Source organism: Haliaeetus albicilla, chromosome 11 (genome assembly GCF_947461875.1).
Source record: "Haliaeetus albicilla chromosome 11, bHalAlb1.1, whole genome shotgun sequence".
NCBI classification, from domain to species: domain Eukaryota; kingdom Metazoa; phylum Chordata; class Aves; order Accipitriformes; family Accipitridae; genus Haliaeetus; species Haliaeetus albicilla.
In genome coordinates this window covers 1,955,763-1,969,349 of record NC_091493.1, presented here as the reverse complement: position 1 = coordinate 1,969,349, position 13,587 = coordinate 1,955,763, and the positions used below count along the sequence as shown (strand labels likewise).

The 13,587-nt window shown below is 45.2% G+C and overlaps 1 protein-coding gene across 1 annotated transcript in view; it reads right to left on the bottom strand.

The window, feature by feature from the left end:
• HK1 (hexokinase 1) overlaps nucleotides 1-8,167 on the bottom strand; it is a 50,032-nt gene extending 41,865 nt beyond the window's left edge. Inside the window, exons 1-2 of the mRNA XM_069795787.1 lie at nucleotides 7,859-8,167; nucleotides 5,251-5,359 (exon numbers count right to left, since the gene is read on the bottom strand). Of these exons, the coding sequence (XP_069651888.1) occupies nucleotides 5,251-5,316 (66 nt within the window). The 5' untranslated portion in view covers nucleotides 5,317-5,359; nucleotides 7,859-8,167. The remainder of the gene's footprint in view (nucleotides 1-5,250; nucleotides 5,360-7,858) is intronic.
• Between the last annotated feature and the right edge of the window lie 5,420 nt (nucleotides 8,168-13,587).

Here is a 13,587-nt window from a genome sequence, read left to right as displayed (position 1 = left end):
TCAAAAGCAATTAAGGGATGGTTAAACAAGTATTGCAAATAATTTGGTTTGTCTTCAGTTGCTGAGCATGGCATTCAGGAAAAAAAATGAACTCTACAACCTAAAAGCCATTAGAGAAGAAGTAACAGTCCATCCAAGGCAAAACAGCTGCAGCGTTTAAACATTTAGTATCTTTAAACTGCTCCTTGCAAGGATAAGTAAGAGCGCATGACCAGCTTTGATGGTGTAGCCAGTGTTGGGATGTATGAGCTTTCCTCCTACCAGAGAGCTGGAAGGGCAGCTAAATATCCCCATGGACACCCAAACCATTTGCAAGCCCTCTTTGCATTGCCAGGCCAGCAGCAGGCAAACAGGTGTTATTTTGGGGGGGCCTGGGAAGACCTGTGCACAGGCTGCCGTGCACTCCCGACTGGCTCTGCATCTCCACAGAAGGAGAAAGCCGCATCTGCGAGTGTCTCCTACCTCCTTACCATCCAGCCCTGCATTTTCCCTCCTGTTTTACTGGAAAAGATCAATTCAGCAGCCAATTAATTACCAGTACCTAATGTGCACTGCCAGGCATCCAGCAGGCTACTTGGAAAGCCACCATCCTTTAAGACAAATTACTGGAGGCTGAACATGACACCCGATGACTTGCAGCTATTTTGATTGGGCTCTAATCTTATTGTCCAGGTTTAACTGTACTGAAGCGTTTCAACTGACCGAAGTAATTCAGTGCATCGGTTCTCCCGGGTGTGGGGTTTTTTCTGCTTTGCCTATTTCTTCATTAAACGTTTACTGCTCTGTACAAGTCTGTGTTCAGATTTGGCACCCATACAATGGGGGGATTTTGTTTTTAATCATGTCCATCACAGTTTTGACGTACTCAGTTGCTAGATGCTTTCTGCTTTTGTAAGGAAACAATGAAGTTTCAGTTGTGTTTGTTGTTGTAAGTGTCTGAAAAATGATCAGTCCACTTTCATCGACACTGCATTTTCCTTTCACAATACTTAAAGCAAAGTGACAGAAAGCACCATCTCTAAGAAACAGTAAGTTTCCAATTCATGACAGCACCTCTGACTAACAAGGGAATTTTTAAGTGGCCTTTGAAGCTCCCATTCCAGGGTAGGAAACTGTGTCTTTGCACAGAACAAATTACTCTGCATTTGTGCTGAACTTGGTGCAGAAGCTACTACGAAAATCTAAAAGCAGCAGAGATATTGATTTGATAAGCAGTTCAGCCGAATGAGGTTAAATGTGTCATGCAATTTCACCTTGCCAGGAGGCACAGCAAGCAGGCACTACCATATAGCCAGCCACAATGCTTTATCTCACATTCCCCCTGTTAAGAAACAAGATTATCCATGAACACCTTGAGGGGGGCTCATTCCATGCTCAGGAAAGGCCACGCCACGTGCAGACAGGGAGGCATGCGCTTACAAAGTGGGTTTTATGCTGCTGATAGGGCACACCAGTGATTTGTTTCCAAAAGATGAGCGCTTCCCCTGGGAAACATGGAGCCAGGCACTGAATAACAAAGGGCCAGGACAGGCTGGGCGCATCTTGCCGAGCTAGCCACCCCCAGCAAAGAAAGTGCCACAGGTTTTGCTTGAACCCAAGCACTGGCAGGGCTTGAAGCCAGGGACTGCGTGAGGCTGCTGGGCCTTGCTTTGGAAAGAGTGGTCGGAGAGAGGATGACCACCTCTGGCCCCCGGAAAGCAGGACCTCCTTCTCCAGCCCTCCGGCAACAAAGGCTGAGGACTGCCAGTGGCTAACAGCTGTTTTTTCTTTTTAATTTATAACTTAGTTTTGTATTTATTTTATACACACGATATACAACTAAATATGTTTTTATATTATCAAAATCATAATTTATAATTAAAAGAAAATAATTTATAATTAAAATAAAATAACTTAATAAAAAAAGCTAATAGCATTTTCCGTGCCTGGCCATGCATACGGACTGTCAGGCAGCATCACCACCACACACACACCACTGTTACTGCAGGCTGCAGCAGCTGGCAGGGCCACAGCACACACCGGTCTGTGTCCAGCCCCAGCGCTGTCCTCATCACGTCTCCCAGGGAAGGGACAGGGTGCAGAGTCCCGTGATGTTGGGGGTAATGCAAGAATTCATCCCACATACTTTGTCCTCTGCGTCTCAAGAAGGTTGCCACAATACCCAGCCGTGTTTTAGGTACAAAGACTACCACGAGATTCTGCCCTCTTTTGTTGGAGTTGCTCCAGGGAGAAGGTAAGCTACTTTTTAATAAAGTCCCTTTGGAAGGAGTTTAGCACCATTCACTGAGCTGAGCATTTGAGGGTCAAATGACACTACGCAGGGCTATGGCTTTCAAGACTTAGATCCCAGCGACCTCCAAAGACAAGGCAGTATTTCTGTAAGCTGCATACTACGCAACCAAGGATCATAAACGGACTATGGCCGTGATGAGAGGAGAGTGGAGAAGGAAGCAAATCCAGCAAAGGAGGAGCGTTGTCTGCTGGTTCCCATGGGAACAGAGACTCCGGGAGCAGATGGAGATGCTCCTTGTCTCAAGTCCCTACACCTGGGCATCAGGCAGCAGTATTTGCTTTTATTTCTTTAAAGTAGTTACTGTTCTTCAGCATCAGAGGGACGCAGAGAACGTGACCCCCACAAAACCAAGAGATGCAAACCAGAAAGCAGATAAACTCAAGCCCAAAACCCATGGCTTATGATACAGCCCCACTATTTGGGGGCTTTTTAAAACCTACTAGTGATGGCAAGCTTCATTAAACTGGGGGCAAACCCAATTACTCCATCTTTAGTTAACTGATACTTCCAAAACTATGGGCTGCATGAGCTACACTGCAAAGGACTTCTCTAGGCAACTCCTCACATACATGGGGAAAAGAGGAAAGAGCTCCCGCAGGAGTCACACCACCACAAAACTTAACCTCTAGCTCCTGCATTACACAGCAGAGCTACTCTACGCAGCTGAGAAAGTTGCTAAAAATTCTAAGTTCTTTAGTGGTTTCTTGTGCGGCGTTTCAAGTGAGAAAAAACCCAATGTGCATGAGAGGGCACTAAAGGTAGCAGCACTGAAGTGGCACGACTTGCAGGGAGGATGAGCAGCACTGTTCGCGTCCAAGCCTCCCCTGCTGGCTGGAGGTGAAGTGGGACGAGGAGAGGTGTTTCCCTACTGTACAGAGAGGAACCTGTTCTCTGATATTTTGTAACGTTTAAAAGCAACCTGAAACCCCAAATTCTGTCCCATGAGGATTCCTTCCCCATAGCAGTGTACCCAACAGCTCCAACGTGCAGCAGCTATAGCGAAGGGGCACCTTTCTCACAGTACCATCTCCCTTGTGCCACAGGCATCCCCAACGACAGCATGGGGACTAACTGGAAGAGACAGCCCCTTTTGCTGTGGGGCTGATGGATAAACCAGGGAACTGTTTTCCCAAAAGCTTTCATTCCCCAGCAGCGAAAGTGAAGCCACTGCTTTGCTAAGATGTTTTGTGGATGATTACAGGCATCTCCCCCTGCCCAGAGAAGAGTCCCCAGCCATGATGACATTTCTGGATCAGTGATAGCTCTGGGGGGTGCAGGCAAAAGCCCATGTCCACCACATTGCCAGCAGCCATGCTGCCATTGCCCATCAATCCCAGCCAAGGAAGTGTGAGGTTAAAGCGATGTCTAGTTAACAGTAAGCAGCCAACACAGAATACAATGCATTCCTGCCCATGCAAGATGCTGGGTCATGTATTAATGCAAGTTACAATTAATTAAGTCAAGAATTTTTCCAACCCGCTGTGGTTTTCCAAAACAGATCCAGCCTGCTCACGTCCCTGGGCACTTTGAATGCAAGCCCACTCATTTTGCTCTTCCCTTACACACTAAAAATAAAATACAAGTGTAATCTATCCCAACTCCTCTCTTCTTTCCCCTCCTGTCCTGGGTATTCACCACAGCAACTTCTCTCTCCCCAGTGCCAGAATTACAACTTATTTTACATCTCTGCAAAGGAAAGCAATAACCATTCCAGTTTTCTGACTCAGCTTGGGGCCCTGCATTAGTTTAACATTTTTTCCATTGAGGTGAGAACTGCTGCATCAAGCAACCCCTTTTTCTAGTGCATTGGTGGCAAGTCATTATTGCAGATCGTATACATATAAAGCAGACCATACACACACACACACACGTATATATATGTACACAGAAGCATATCAGCAAACTCAGTTTATAAGGCAATAGAAGGGCAGTGGTGTTATGGTGATGAACCTAGTGTCAATGAGTTGCCTTTCCTGACCAGGAGGTGAAGCATTTGTTTCATTTCATAAAACACATCTTGACTCCAGCAAACTGAAATGAGCACGAATGCAGATTTCTGATACCCTACTAAATTTCCAATACTAATAAAAATGATTAAAGAAATGACACTGAAAAATGTGTAAAATACAGAGTTCAAACTGGTTTAAAATTTCAGAAGTCAAGGGATAAGTTTAAAGTATTTGCAGTTGTTCGATTCAAATCTTTTATCTTGAGAAGAGGCAGTTCAAAACCAATTAAAAGATGTCTGCATAACCAGCACTTCACTTAAGTGATGAGGCAGTTGCAATTACTATAGCAAAGGAAAATAGAACATAATTTATTGTATTATACAGAAACAGCTTTCCTGAATCTGCTTTCAGCTCCTCACAGACCATAGAGTTTAGCTCAAAAACACTCACTGTGCAGGAAGACTTACAAAAACAAAGTCAATCCTTCATCCTGGCAAAAAGCAGTTAACCTCCAGCAAACAGCTCATTTCTGTGCACTGGTATGTAGCATCCCAAGAAGGTTTGAATGGCACAGTCCAAATCGGTGCCTTTAAACTATAGTGCATCTTTGCTATGCGAGCAGTCAAATCGTAATAAAGAGCTTGTAGTTTACAGCATAGAGAACGGGACCTGCCCTTCTCTTTTAGCTATCCACTAATAACCAGTTCAAAACAAGGCAATACCTCTCAATGCAGGCGAAGAGGCCAGTTTCCACGAAGTGTACACCTTTGTCCTTTGATCTAGCGTTTGATGCTAGTGAAAATGAGTTTCCATCGCAAGTCCCAAACCCACAGTGGTGCAGGCATTAATTGCAGAGGCTTTAGGTCTGTACTCCTTTTCCTGCAAGACCCAGTGTAAAAGACTCTCCTCCCAGGCCAGGTTAATATCCTCGTGATATAGAGCTCTCCCCAGTGCAAAGTTAACGACCCCCATCCTTTAGCCCAGAAGGGGTGCAAAGCAGGTACTTACTTTGCACAACGGGGAGCAGCAGTAGCCAGACACGTCCAGGGTGTTCGGCTCCTTCCGCGTGGCCATAGCAGAGGCACCTCTTGCCACGTCACATTGTCATCACAGGGGGCTGTCAACAAGAAAGGAGGCAGAATTGTAGGTTTTCACATCTCTCCCCCCACCCTCGGGATGCCTGTGAAAACCACACATCCCACAGACAAATGCTCTCTTAAAAACCCATCCAGCAGCTGGGATACAGCAGATGCAGACCCATGGTTAGCATCACCCCAAGAGAGAGGGGAAACTGTGGTCTATGGACCACAGGTGTGACCCAGAATAATGGTGGAAGTGGGGAACGTGTTGGCAAAGCACTGGCCCTTGCATGGCTCCAAGCTACAGTGGTGCCATGGGATTCCTGCCGCACGCACGGAAAGAGGGCTTAGCAAGCAAATGTTGTGTGATACAACACCTGAGTCCTGCTAACCATTTGTTATCCTAATTAAAAAAAAAACCACTAGCCCTTGAAAATACAAAATACTTATGCTAAAAATCAGGAAGATGGTCACAGATGCTGGACTTGCAGGTGAGCATCGTCCCGGAACAACCACAGATTTTGAGCTGCTCTGTGATTATTTGGTGATACCTTTTTTTGGCCAAAGTCCAAATCTGTCTCACCAGAGACAGGAGGTGGATGCAAAGAGCACCTCCAAGCAGAATTTTGGCTTCTGCCATTTTACAGGCTGTTGCCACAAAACGTTTCAGGGTAGGGTCAAAAGCCCAATGAGGCCAAGTCCTGGGGCACCCACGTGGCCGCTTCGGGGGTCCTCCTCTCTCCCCCACCCCAACATTTGTTCCCTCAAGCTGCTCTGGCTCTCTTGAGTCCTTCCCAGGTACACGGGTGCCCGCAGGGCTGAGGGATCGCTGTGAGGAGGGGCTGGGGCTGCCCCGGGCAGATATCCGTACTGGTGGATACTGGTGCACACTGGCAACCCTTCTACACTGAGGAAAGCATCGTTTTAATGTTGTCTTTGTTTCATGCAAATCTATTTTAATTCATTTTCCTCAAGCGGAGTCTGTTTTGCCTATGATGGTGACTGGTGAGTGGTCTCCCATCCTTGTCTCCACCCACCACCTTTGTCCACCTATTTTCTCCTCCATCCTGCTGAGGAAGGGGACAGCGAGTGGCTGGGTGGGCGTCAGGCCGCTGGCCACAGTCAACCCACCACACTAGGTCAAATACAAACCTAGAAGATATTCTGGACCCCTAATTTTCATTCTCAGATTTTCACACACGAAGTAGAGGGGGAATAAACAATTTTCAGGACTTCACATGTGTCAGAAAGAAAATTCTTATTTTAATTAAATAGTTTTTTCCATCCCTCTGACCCGTTCCTGGTAGTAAACCTGACAGTCTGGCTTCACAGCATAGCTCCAAGAGATGGGTGATGGAGAATCGCTTATTTTAAAATCTAAACGAAGAAGTTTTTCTTGTCATCTCAGTGCTTTAAATGGGCGACCCAGCTCTATGGGCTTCCTGGTCAATAGCTCTGGCACCAGATTTCAGCAGCGGTCCCCAGTACTCACTGCAGCAATGCATAACCCCATCCTGCTTGTCTCACCCTTCCTTCCCTGAGGAAGACATAATTTTTGGCAAAGCAAAAGTATCCTCACAAAAGCCCTGATATCCTAGGCCACTACAACTCGTCCCCTGCTAGCCCCTTTGACAGCTGCTGTGAGCTCACCAGTCCCATCTGGGACCTGATCCAGCATCAACAGATCCGTGGTCTCACTCAGGGCATCTCTGTCACCCAGCAGGGTTTCGGATATTTCTGCTTTGACATTTGACATCCGACATCCATACAAACGTTTTAATCACAACTTTTATCTATAACCATGTTTTGGACAGATAATGGCAACAACAGCCTGTGGCTATCAGTCAACATTCGAGACCCAGAAATACCCTCAGCTGTTTTATCACCTGCCTTTAATATCAAATGCTACTAACTCAGGTTGCCAGCATGAAGCTGCAGGGGTGCAGGTAAGGTGTAGGCGAGGAAGTCTCATGCTTTTCAGTATCAGCCTGGTGGACCCCTTCCTTTCCCCTGCACAGCAGTGACATTGCACGTGGTTTAACAGATGCTGTCCTGGGTGGTGGGATGAGCACCCTCCTTGCAGAGCTTTGTCAGCACCCCAAGTACCGTAAGTGTAATTTTTTTTTGCCTCTCTCTGCAGCACTGCGTATTCAGAACAACAGGGTTCAACTTGGACTCCTTAAACTTTGACCAGAGCTGGGACAACAAATCCAAACGATTTCCAACTGCAAAAGAGGAATTTGCTTAAAAATAAAACTGAATTTTTCACATACCCTTGGCTTTATCTGTAGAGCAGTCTGGACAGTAAGACACAACCACCAGCACAAACAGGATCCCAAATATAATTAAAGAGCAAAAGAGCCTCTCTGCAGTCGGGTGACGATGGTGCTTCATTTGGATCTGCTTTCCAAACACTTACGCAGCACCCCCTTCCAATCACAACATGCCACTTTGAAATGCCAGTACCACTTAGCTCCTGAGTCTATTAGACCATGAAGCAATAAACCCAGAGAAACAAAAATAACCCAGATACCTACTTTAGCACCCAGTTGAGTTGACAGGTGTTATCCCGAGGGCTCCGTGGCAAAAGCATCCTCAGAAATGCCATACCTTGACCTTTGCACAACAGGCGTCATGAAGCTGATCTCCAAAAACCGTAGTGTCTTCCTAAAAGGTGCTAATATTAACTATAGCCCTTTGTTTCTTTGCACTCAAGGTTTCTCCCCGTCAGCTTTCTGGCATTTGCCAGCGTGGTGCACGCTTTACTGGGCAGATATTGAGCTGCAAATTCCTTCATACTTCTCTATCCACAGCATTCTGCAGCTAAAGCGCTAGCCGGCCAGCAGATGAAAATGCCACTTACTGCTTATTCCTGCTGCAGTTTGTTGAATTAAAACCTCTTTGTTTGCAAGCTGTAAACAAATTCTTCTTAATCTTTCAATAAAAAATGTCAATTATGCTCTCTAACAATGTAACTTCATTGTGATGAAAGAAGGCATTGCTATTGCTCTAATCGTGATAACATATCAGCTGCTTTTAGAGTCAATTCCTTTTTGTGCAAAATTTAATGACCATGCAATTATTCAAATTTCAGACTAACAGACTGGGCTTTAGACCTACAGCGCTGCTCCCTTGCTCTGAAAACACACACTTGAAAGCAACAGAAAAGTCTCTAGAGCAGAATTTCCAAGTTCAGAATGCAAAACACCTTTACAATTCATTCAGCACAGCCGAACTCAGGCCCATGTTAAACCCAGCTACTTCACTGGAGAGCCAAGGAAAGCAAGCCAAATTCTCGGCACGCTATCGCAGGCGCTTCTCAGGCCCATGGCTTTCATTTGGCTTCACTGAGAACCGTGTTTATGTCCAGCTTCCTCGTCTCTCTCTGGTTTCAGTGCATTTCCTGCAGAATCGCTGGCCACAGCAGATGTGCCCTTCAGGCATTTCAACTTTTTTTTTTTTTTTTTTTTTTCTCATGCCAGTATTTATCCCATTTGTTTCCAGAATCAGCTGCAGCTCCTAAATCAGCGTCCGTAACTTTCCGCTTTGAAGTAGTCAGGAGATGCCTGCTGGGAAAGCATCTTCTTGTTTACCTGCTCAGACCCTCACAGACTTTCCCTCCATGCCCTTCCGCCATCCATTTTCTCCTCCTGCAGAGAGCTCCCCTCTACGACAGAAGTTGTCCATCACCAGCTAATCTGCTCCGTTAACCGCTTACGTTCCAATAACCAGTCTCGGCATCCTAACCGTGCTTTATTTATGCTTTCATGCAGCCACAGCCAGAGATGGCTGCTGCCCCAGGATCTCAGCTCACCCCCTAAGGCGCCTTTCCCCTCTGCTGAGGGAGCGCCTGTGCTAAACTCAGCCCTGCGGGTCTCATCCCCTTCACATCTCCCTGCTCTCCAACTCTCTGTGGCAGCAGAGGACAGCCTTTTTTCACTCCCAGAAGGGGACGGAGCCTGCAACGATGAGGACAGTCCTCTACAATGGCCTCACAGGCAGCAGTCCCAGTCCCACGGCTAAACAGATGGCCCAGCATCACCGCATGATTTGGCGCTGGCCAAGCCAGCCCTATAGGAATTGGGGACTTCCCAGGTGCACAGAAACATTTGGCAGGCTGAACGTCCAAATAGCAAGCAGCAAATTAAGAACAACAAAAACAGCCCACCAGAAAAGTAAACTGAATCAACAACACTGGCGGTTTTGAGAACTGAACTCTAGTACTTCTGAAATGCCTGAGGCTGGGTCTAGGAGCTACATCTCACTTCCGAGTCCAAAGAAAATGGACGTCAGTAAGGTAGCAATCCCATTGCCTCCCTCCCCTTTTATCCTGCCCACAGAACAATAAAAAAAATGAACCAGTTAACTGCTACATCCTTGAAGAGTCCTTGCAATTCACTACTTTTAATATATCACACCTTGCATTGCTGTCATCCCTTTTTTCCACTATTATGACTGACTTTAAAATTGTTCTGATATGCAAGAACAAATTTATGGGGAAGCTTTGACTGTTGATGTGCCATCTTCACAAACCTCTCCCTTCTTCTCCAAACAACCTTTATCCTTCCCAACAAAAGGAGAAAAGAAAATGTAGTGGCAGTGAAACAGTCTTAGTCTCCCCCCACCTTTTTTTTTTTTAATATAGCTTTGGCTTGGGTTTTGTTTTAACTTATGCTTTTCTAGACAAAAATAAGAATTTTGGGGTTTGGGGGTTTGGTTTTTTGGGTTTGGTTTTTTGGTTGTTGTCGGGGTTTTTTTGTTTCTTTGTTTGTTTTTACAACCAGTCAGGAAAGATCAAGCGTGAAAGGACCTTCTTTCACTCCTTCCAGCAAGCTTCTGCTTGCTGAGGTTCCCCAGCATTTGGGTTTTTAACTCCTGCACAGGAGACCTCCAGCCTGGAACTCTTTGTCCATTTTCCTGATTTTCCTGTAGCCAATTATTTGTGCCAGTGGCAAGGGTTTTCCGGAGGAACCCACGTTTACCAGGTTTCTTACCGAACCTGTTCTCTTTTCACAGCACAAGAGCTTTTACTACATCTAGAGGTGCCTGGGCTGTGCAAGGCCCTCAGACACACAGCGCAGATGAAGCATAAGGCTGGGTAGGGAAGGGGCTGGCATCTGGAGGACATTAAAAAGCACGCAACAAGATCAACATTACTTTGGGATTCCCCTCTGAGATAGACATGACCCGTCATGTTTACAGCACCTTCAGTGTGCACCTGCAATGTGATAGTATCAATGAGAGAGGGGAAAACATTAATTAAACTTTTGATGGTTTTATATCTTGCTTTACATCAGCTTTAAAGAGTGGATGAGGTGCTGGGACAAAGCACACATCTGATTTCCCTTCCCAGTCTCACCCCAACAGGCCATCCATACTCATGTACAGGAATAGGTCTTTTTTTATTATTATTTGACACACACACCCCCCAACCACATATATATCACTTGACAAGCTACCCACTTGACAGGTCTGAGAAATGCTCTGGATAAGCCCTCAATGACAGTCCAAGGCAGTGGAGGTCCTTTCTAGAGAAACTTTACCTATAGCTGGACAAAATTCACAGTCTCCCCTGCTCCCTGCCTTCCTCCCTCTCCACCTACTGCTAACAGTGACATTGTACCTGAGACCCCCAAACAAAAGCCAGCTCATTTCACCAAATGCAAAGAAACAAATCACAATGATACTTTCATTTTGGTATTACCTACATTTCAGCCTCAAACTCCTTTACACTAATCTGCTAATCCTATACAATATTGACTTCCCAAGAAGGGAGATTATGCTAATCAGGATTTCTGAAGGATTTACACATGATCCTATATTTACTTTTGAACTTTGTCAGAGTGACAAAGGGAATATATCACCACTGAGCGGCTACTGCATTTTCTCTGGATTACGAGTCAAGCACCAGCGCTGTCCAAATCTATAGCCACCAAAATGTCTCTCTAGCAGGCAAACCAACATATTTAGGATCATCTTTTCCCCACAGATGAAAGGGTAACTGCAACCACCTACTGGGAGTTTCTGAAAAGCACAAACCTTAGTACCTCCACCCAGTAATACTTCTATCACACCTGTGATTTAAAGATCTTCCAACTTGCCAAATCAAATGTATGACCTAGATTTCAAAACAGATGTTCATGTCTTCAAGAAGCATCAAAACAAAATCAGTAAATTAAAGAAGTACTAAACATATTGACTGGAGGGAAGACCCACAAAACACACAGAAATGAAGCATCACAAGGCTATCCAAAAAGCAGTAGAAAAGCACATCTAAGATGTGAAACCAGAAGAATCTCATTTTATTTTAAAATGAGTAACAACTTCATGTGATGAATTGTACTACATATTTTTCAGCATATGGTATGCTGTCTTACATTTAATGGAAGGCCTCTACTTTTATTTTAAGCTAGGGCTTTAAACTGAATCACCACATACGATGTGCAAAGAAAGGTTTTGGTTCAGCGGCTTAAAACCTATACAAGGGAGACTGCAAGTTTGCAACAGTCCTTGAGTTTCCACATGTCGACATAATCAGGAACATGATGCTGCATCATTACCCAGATGGAGAATGGTCTGGTTTAGAGTCAGCCAAAGCATCAGTGTGTTTATGGGATCCCTGGGAAACTACAAGTGAAGTTTGTACCCCCGGTAAAATCCTGCAGTAGCCTATCCTTCCCTTTTCCAGGGCTACCCAGCGAATCTTTGCTCATTCCCTTTCAGAAAGCAGCAGCCTTCCCAGCTTGGATGCCATCTCCCCGCTCGGCAGATGTGTATCAGAGCCATGTGGAAGCTGCCTGGCCTCAGAACAAGCCAGCAGCCTGCAGAAAGGCAAGAGCACGCGTGCCCTGGGCCTCGGGGACCTCAACAAGAGCCGTAGGTCGCCAAGCACTTTGCGAGCAGTTTCAGGTTCATGTGATCGGATTCCATGACACCCACAGGCTCCCTGGAAAAAAACTGCAGATGGAAGAAAACATCGTGTGGGCCTAATCTACTGCAGAAAAGGAATAACTGCAGTTGAGATGTAAACTGACTGTGTGAATATTTAATTTCCAAAAAAGACTAAAAAGAAAAATCAAAACAATATAGGATTTCTTTCTAAATTTAAAGCAGAGATCCATGCAAGGGGTTTACCTTATTTTGTTACTCATTTGCATTCCAACTGTGCAGAACAGCCTTTAGAATAAAAGTGCAAAAGATAACTCTGCGCCATACTCACGTGGCCATCCTGGGGCAAGTCCACATCACCTCATTCCAGATACACAGGGACATACTTCATCCACAGATGCACTTTTGCAGATTAGCACAATCCACTCCCCCAAAAGGACCCAAAACTACACAGATAGTACAAGATGTCAGAGTGCTGAGGGGAGAAACAGCTGATGCAGAAGAGCTATTCTAGGCTATTTCTAGGCCCCACATAGCCCCAAGACCTGATGTCTTTTTCTTTTATACCCAGCCTCTCCAAATTTAGCCTGTTCATCACCAGGAAAACACATCTGTTCCAAATAACTCTGCCCAACTACATAGCAACCTTTGGTTTCTGTAGCTCTGTGGATTCTGAAATATAAAGAAAAAGTAAAATATTTAAGTTTCTTGACAAAAGGAAGAAAACATTGAAAGTAATACGGGTTGACAACTTGTCTGTCCCAATTGCTCAGTATAGCGAGCTCAGCACCATGAGGAATTCCTTCAGAAGTGAAAATTATTTCCAAGTACTACTTTTTACCCATCCAGTGACTCCAACACAGACCCAGAGCTGTCGACATATTTAAAAACTACAGAACAGGAAAAGTCTGTAGCTTCAACTTTTGAATTTGCCATTGCTAAATTTAAACCCATCAGCCTTGTTACAGATTATTACATAAACCCAACTGCTTATCTCCCTGCACGATAGTTACTTTTGACCTAACTAGGCTTAAAGCACATTTCTTGGCCCCACTTCCTTTTCCGCTGCCAGCCTGAAAGGAAGCAAATACCCAAGAAGAGAGGATTAAAGGAGATACAGGAATACCTGAGAACACAGAATAGCAGGCTACAGATTTGCTGCTTCTCTATACCATACTATTGTTTCAGTTTATTCTGAGATGGGTAAATCAGGTGAGGGATATTTGGTCACACAAGGGCATGGGCTCTATCTGCAAGCCACCTTCATAATAACTGCAGTGCTGCTGAGAACTGTTATAGACAGGTTTAAAGAAAGCTCCCACTTGCCTGCATGTTCTTCCCACAACTCGGAAGAGGCACTAGACAGAGAAGCAAAAGC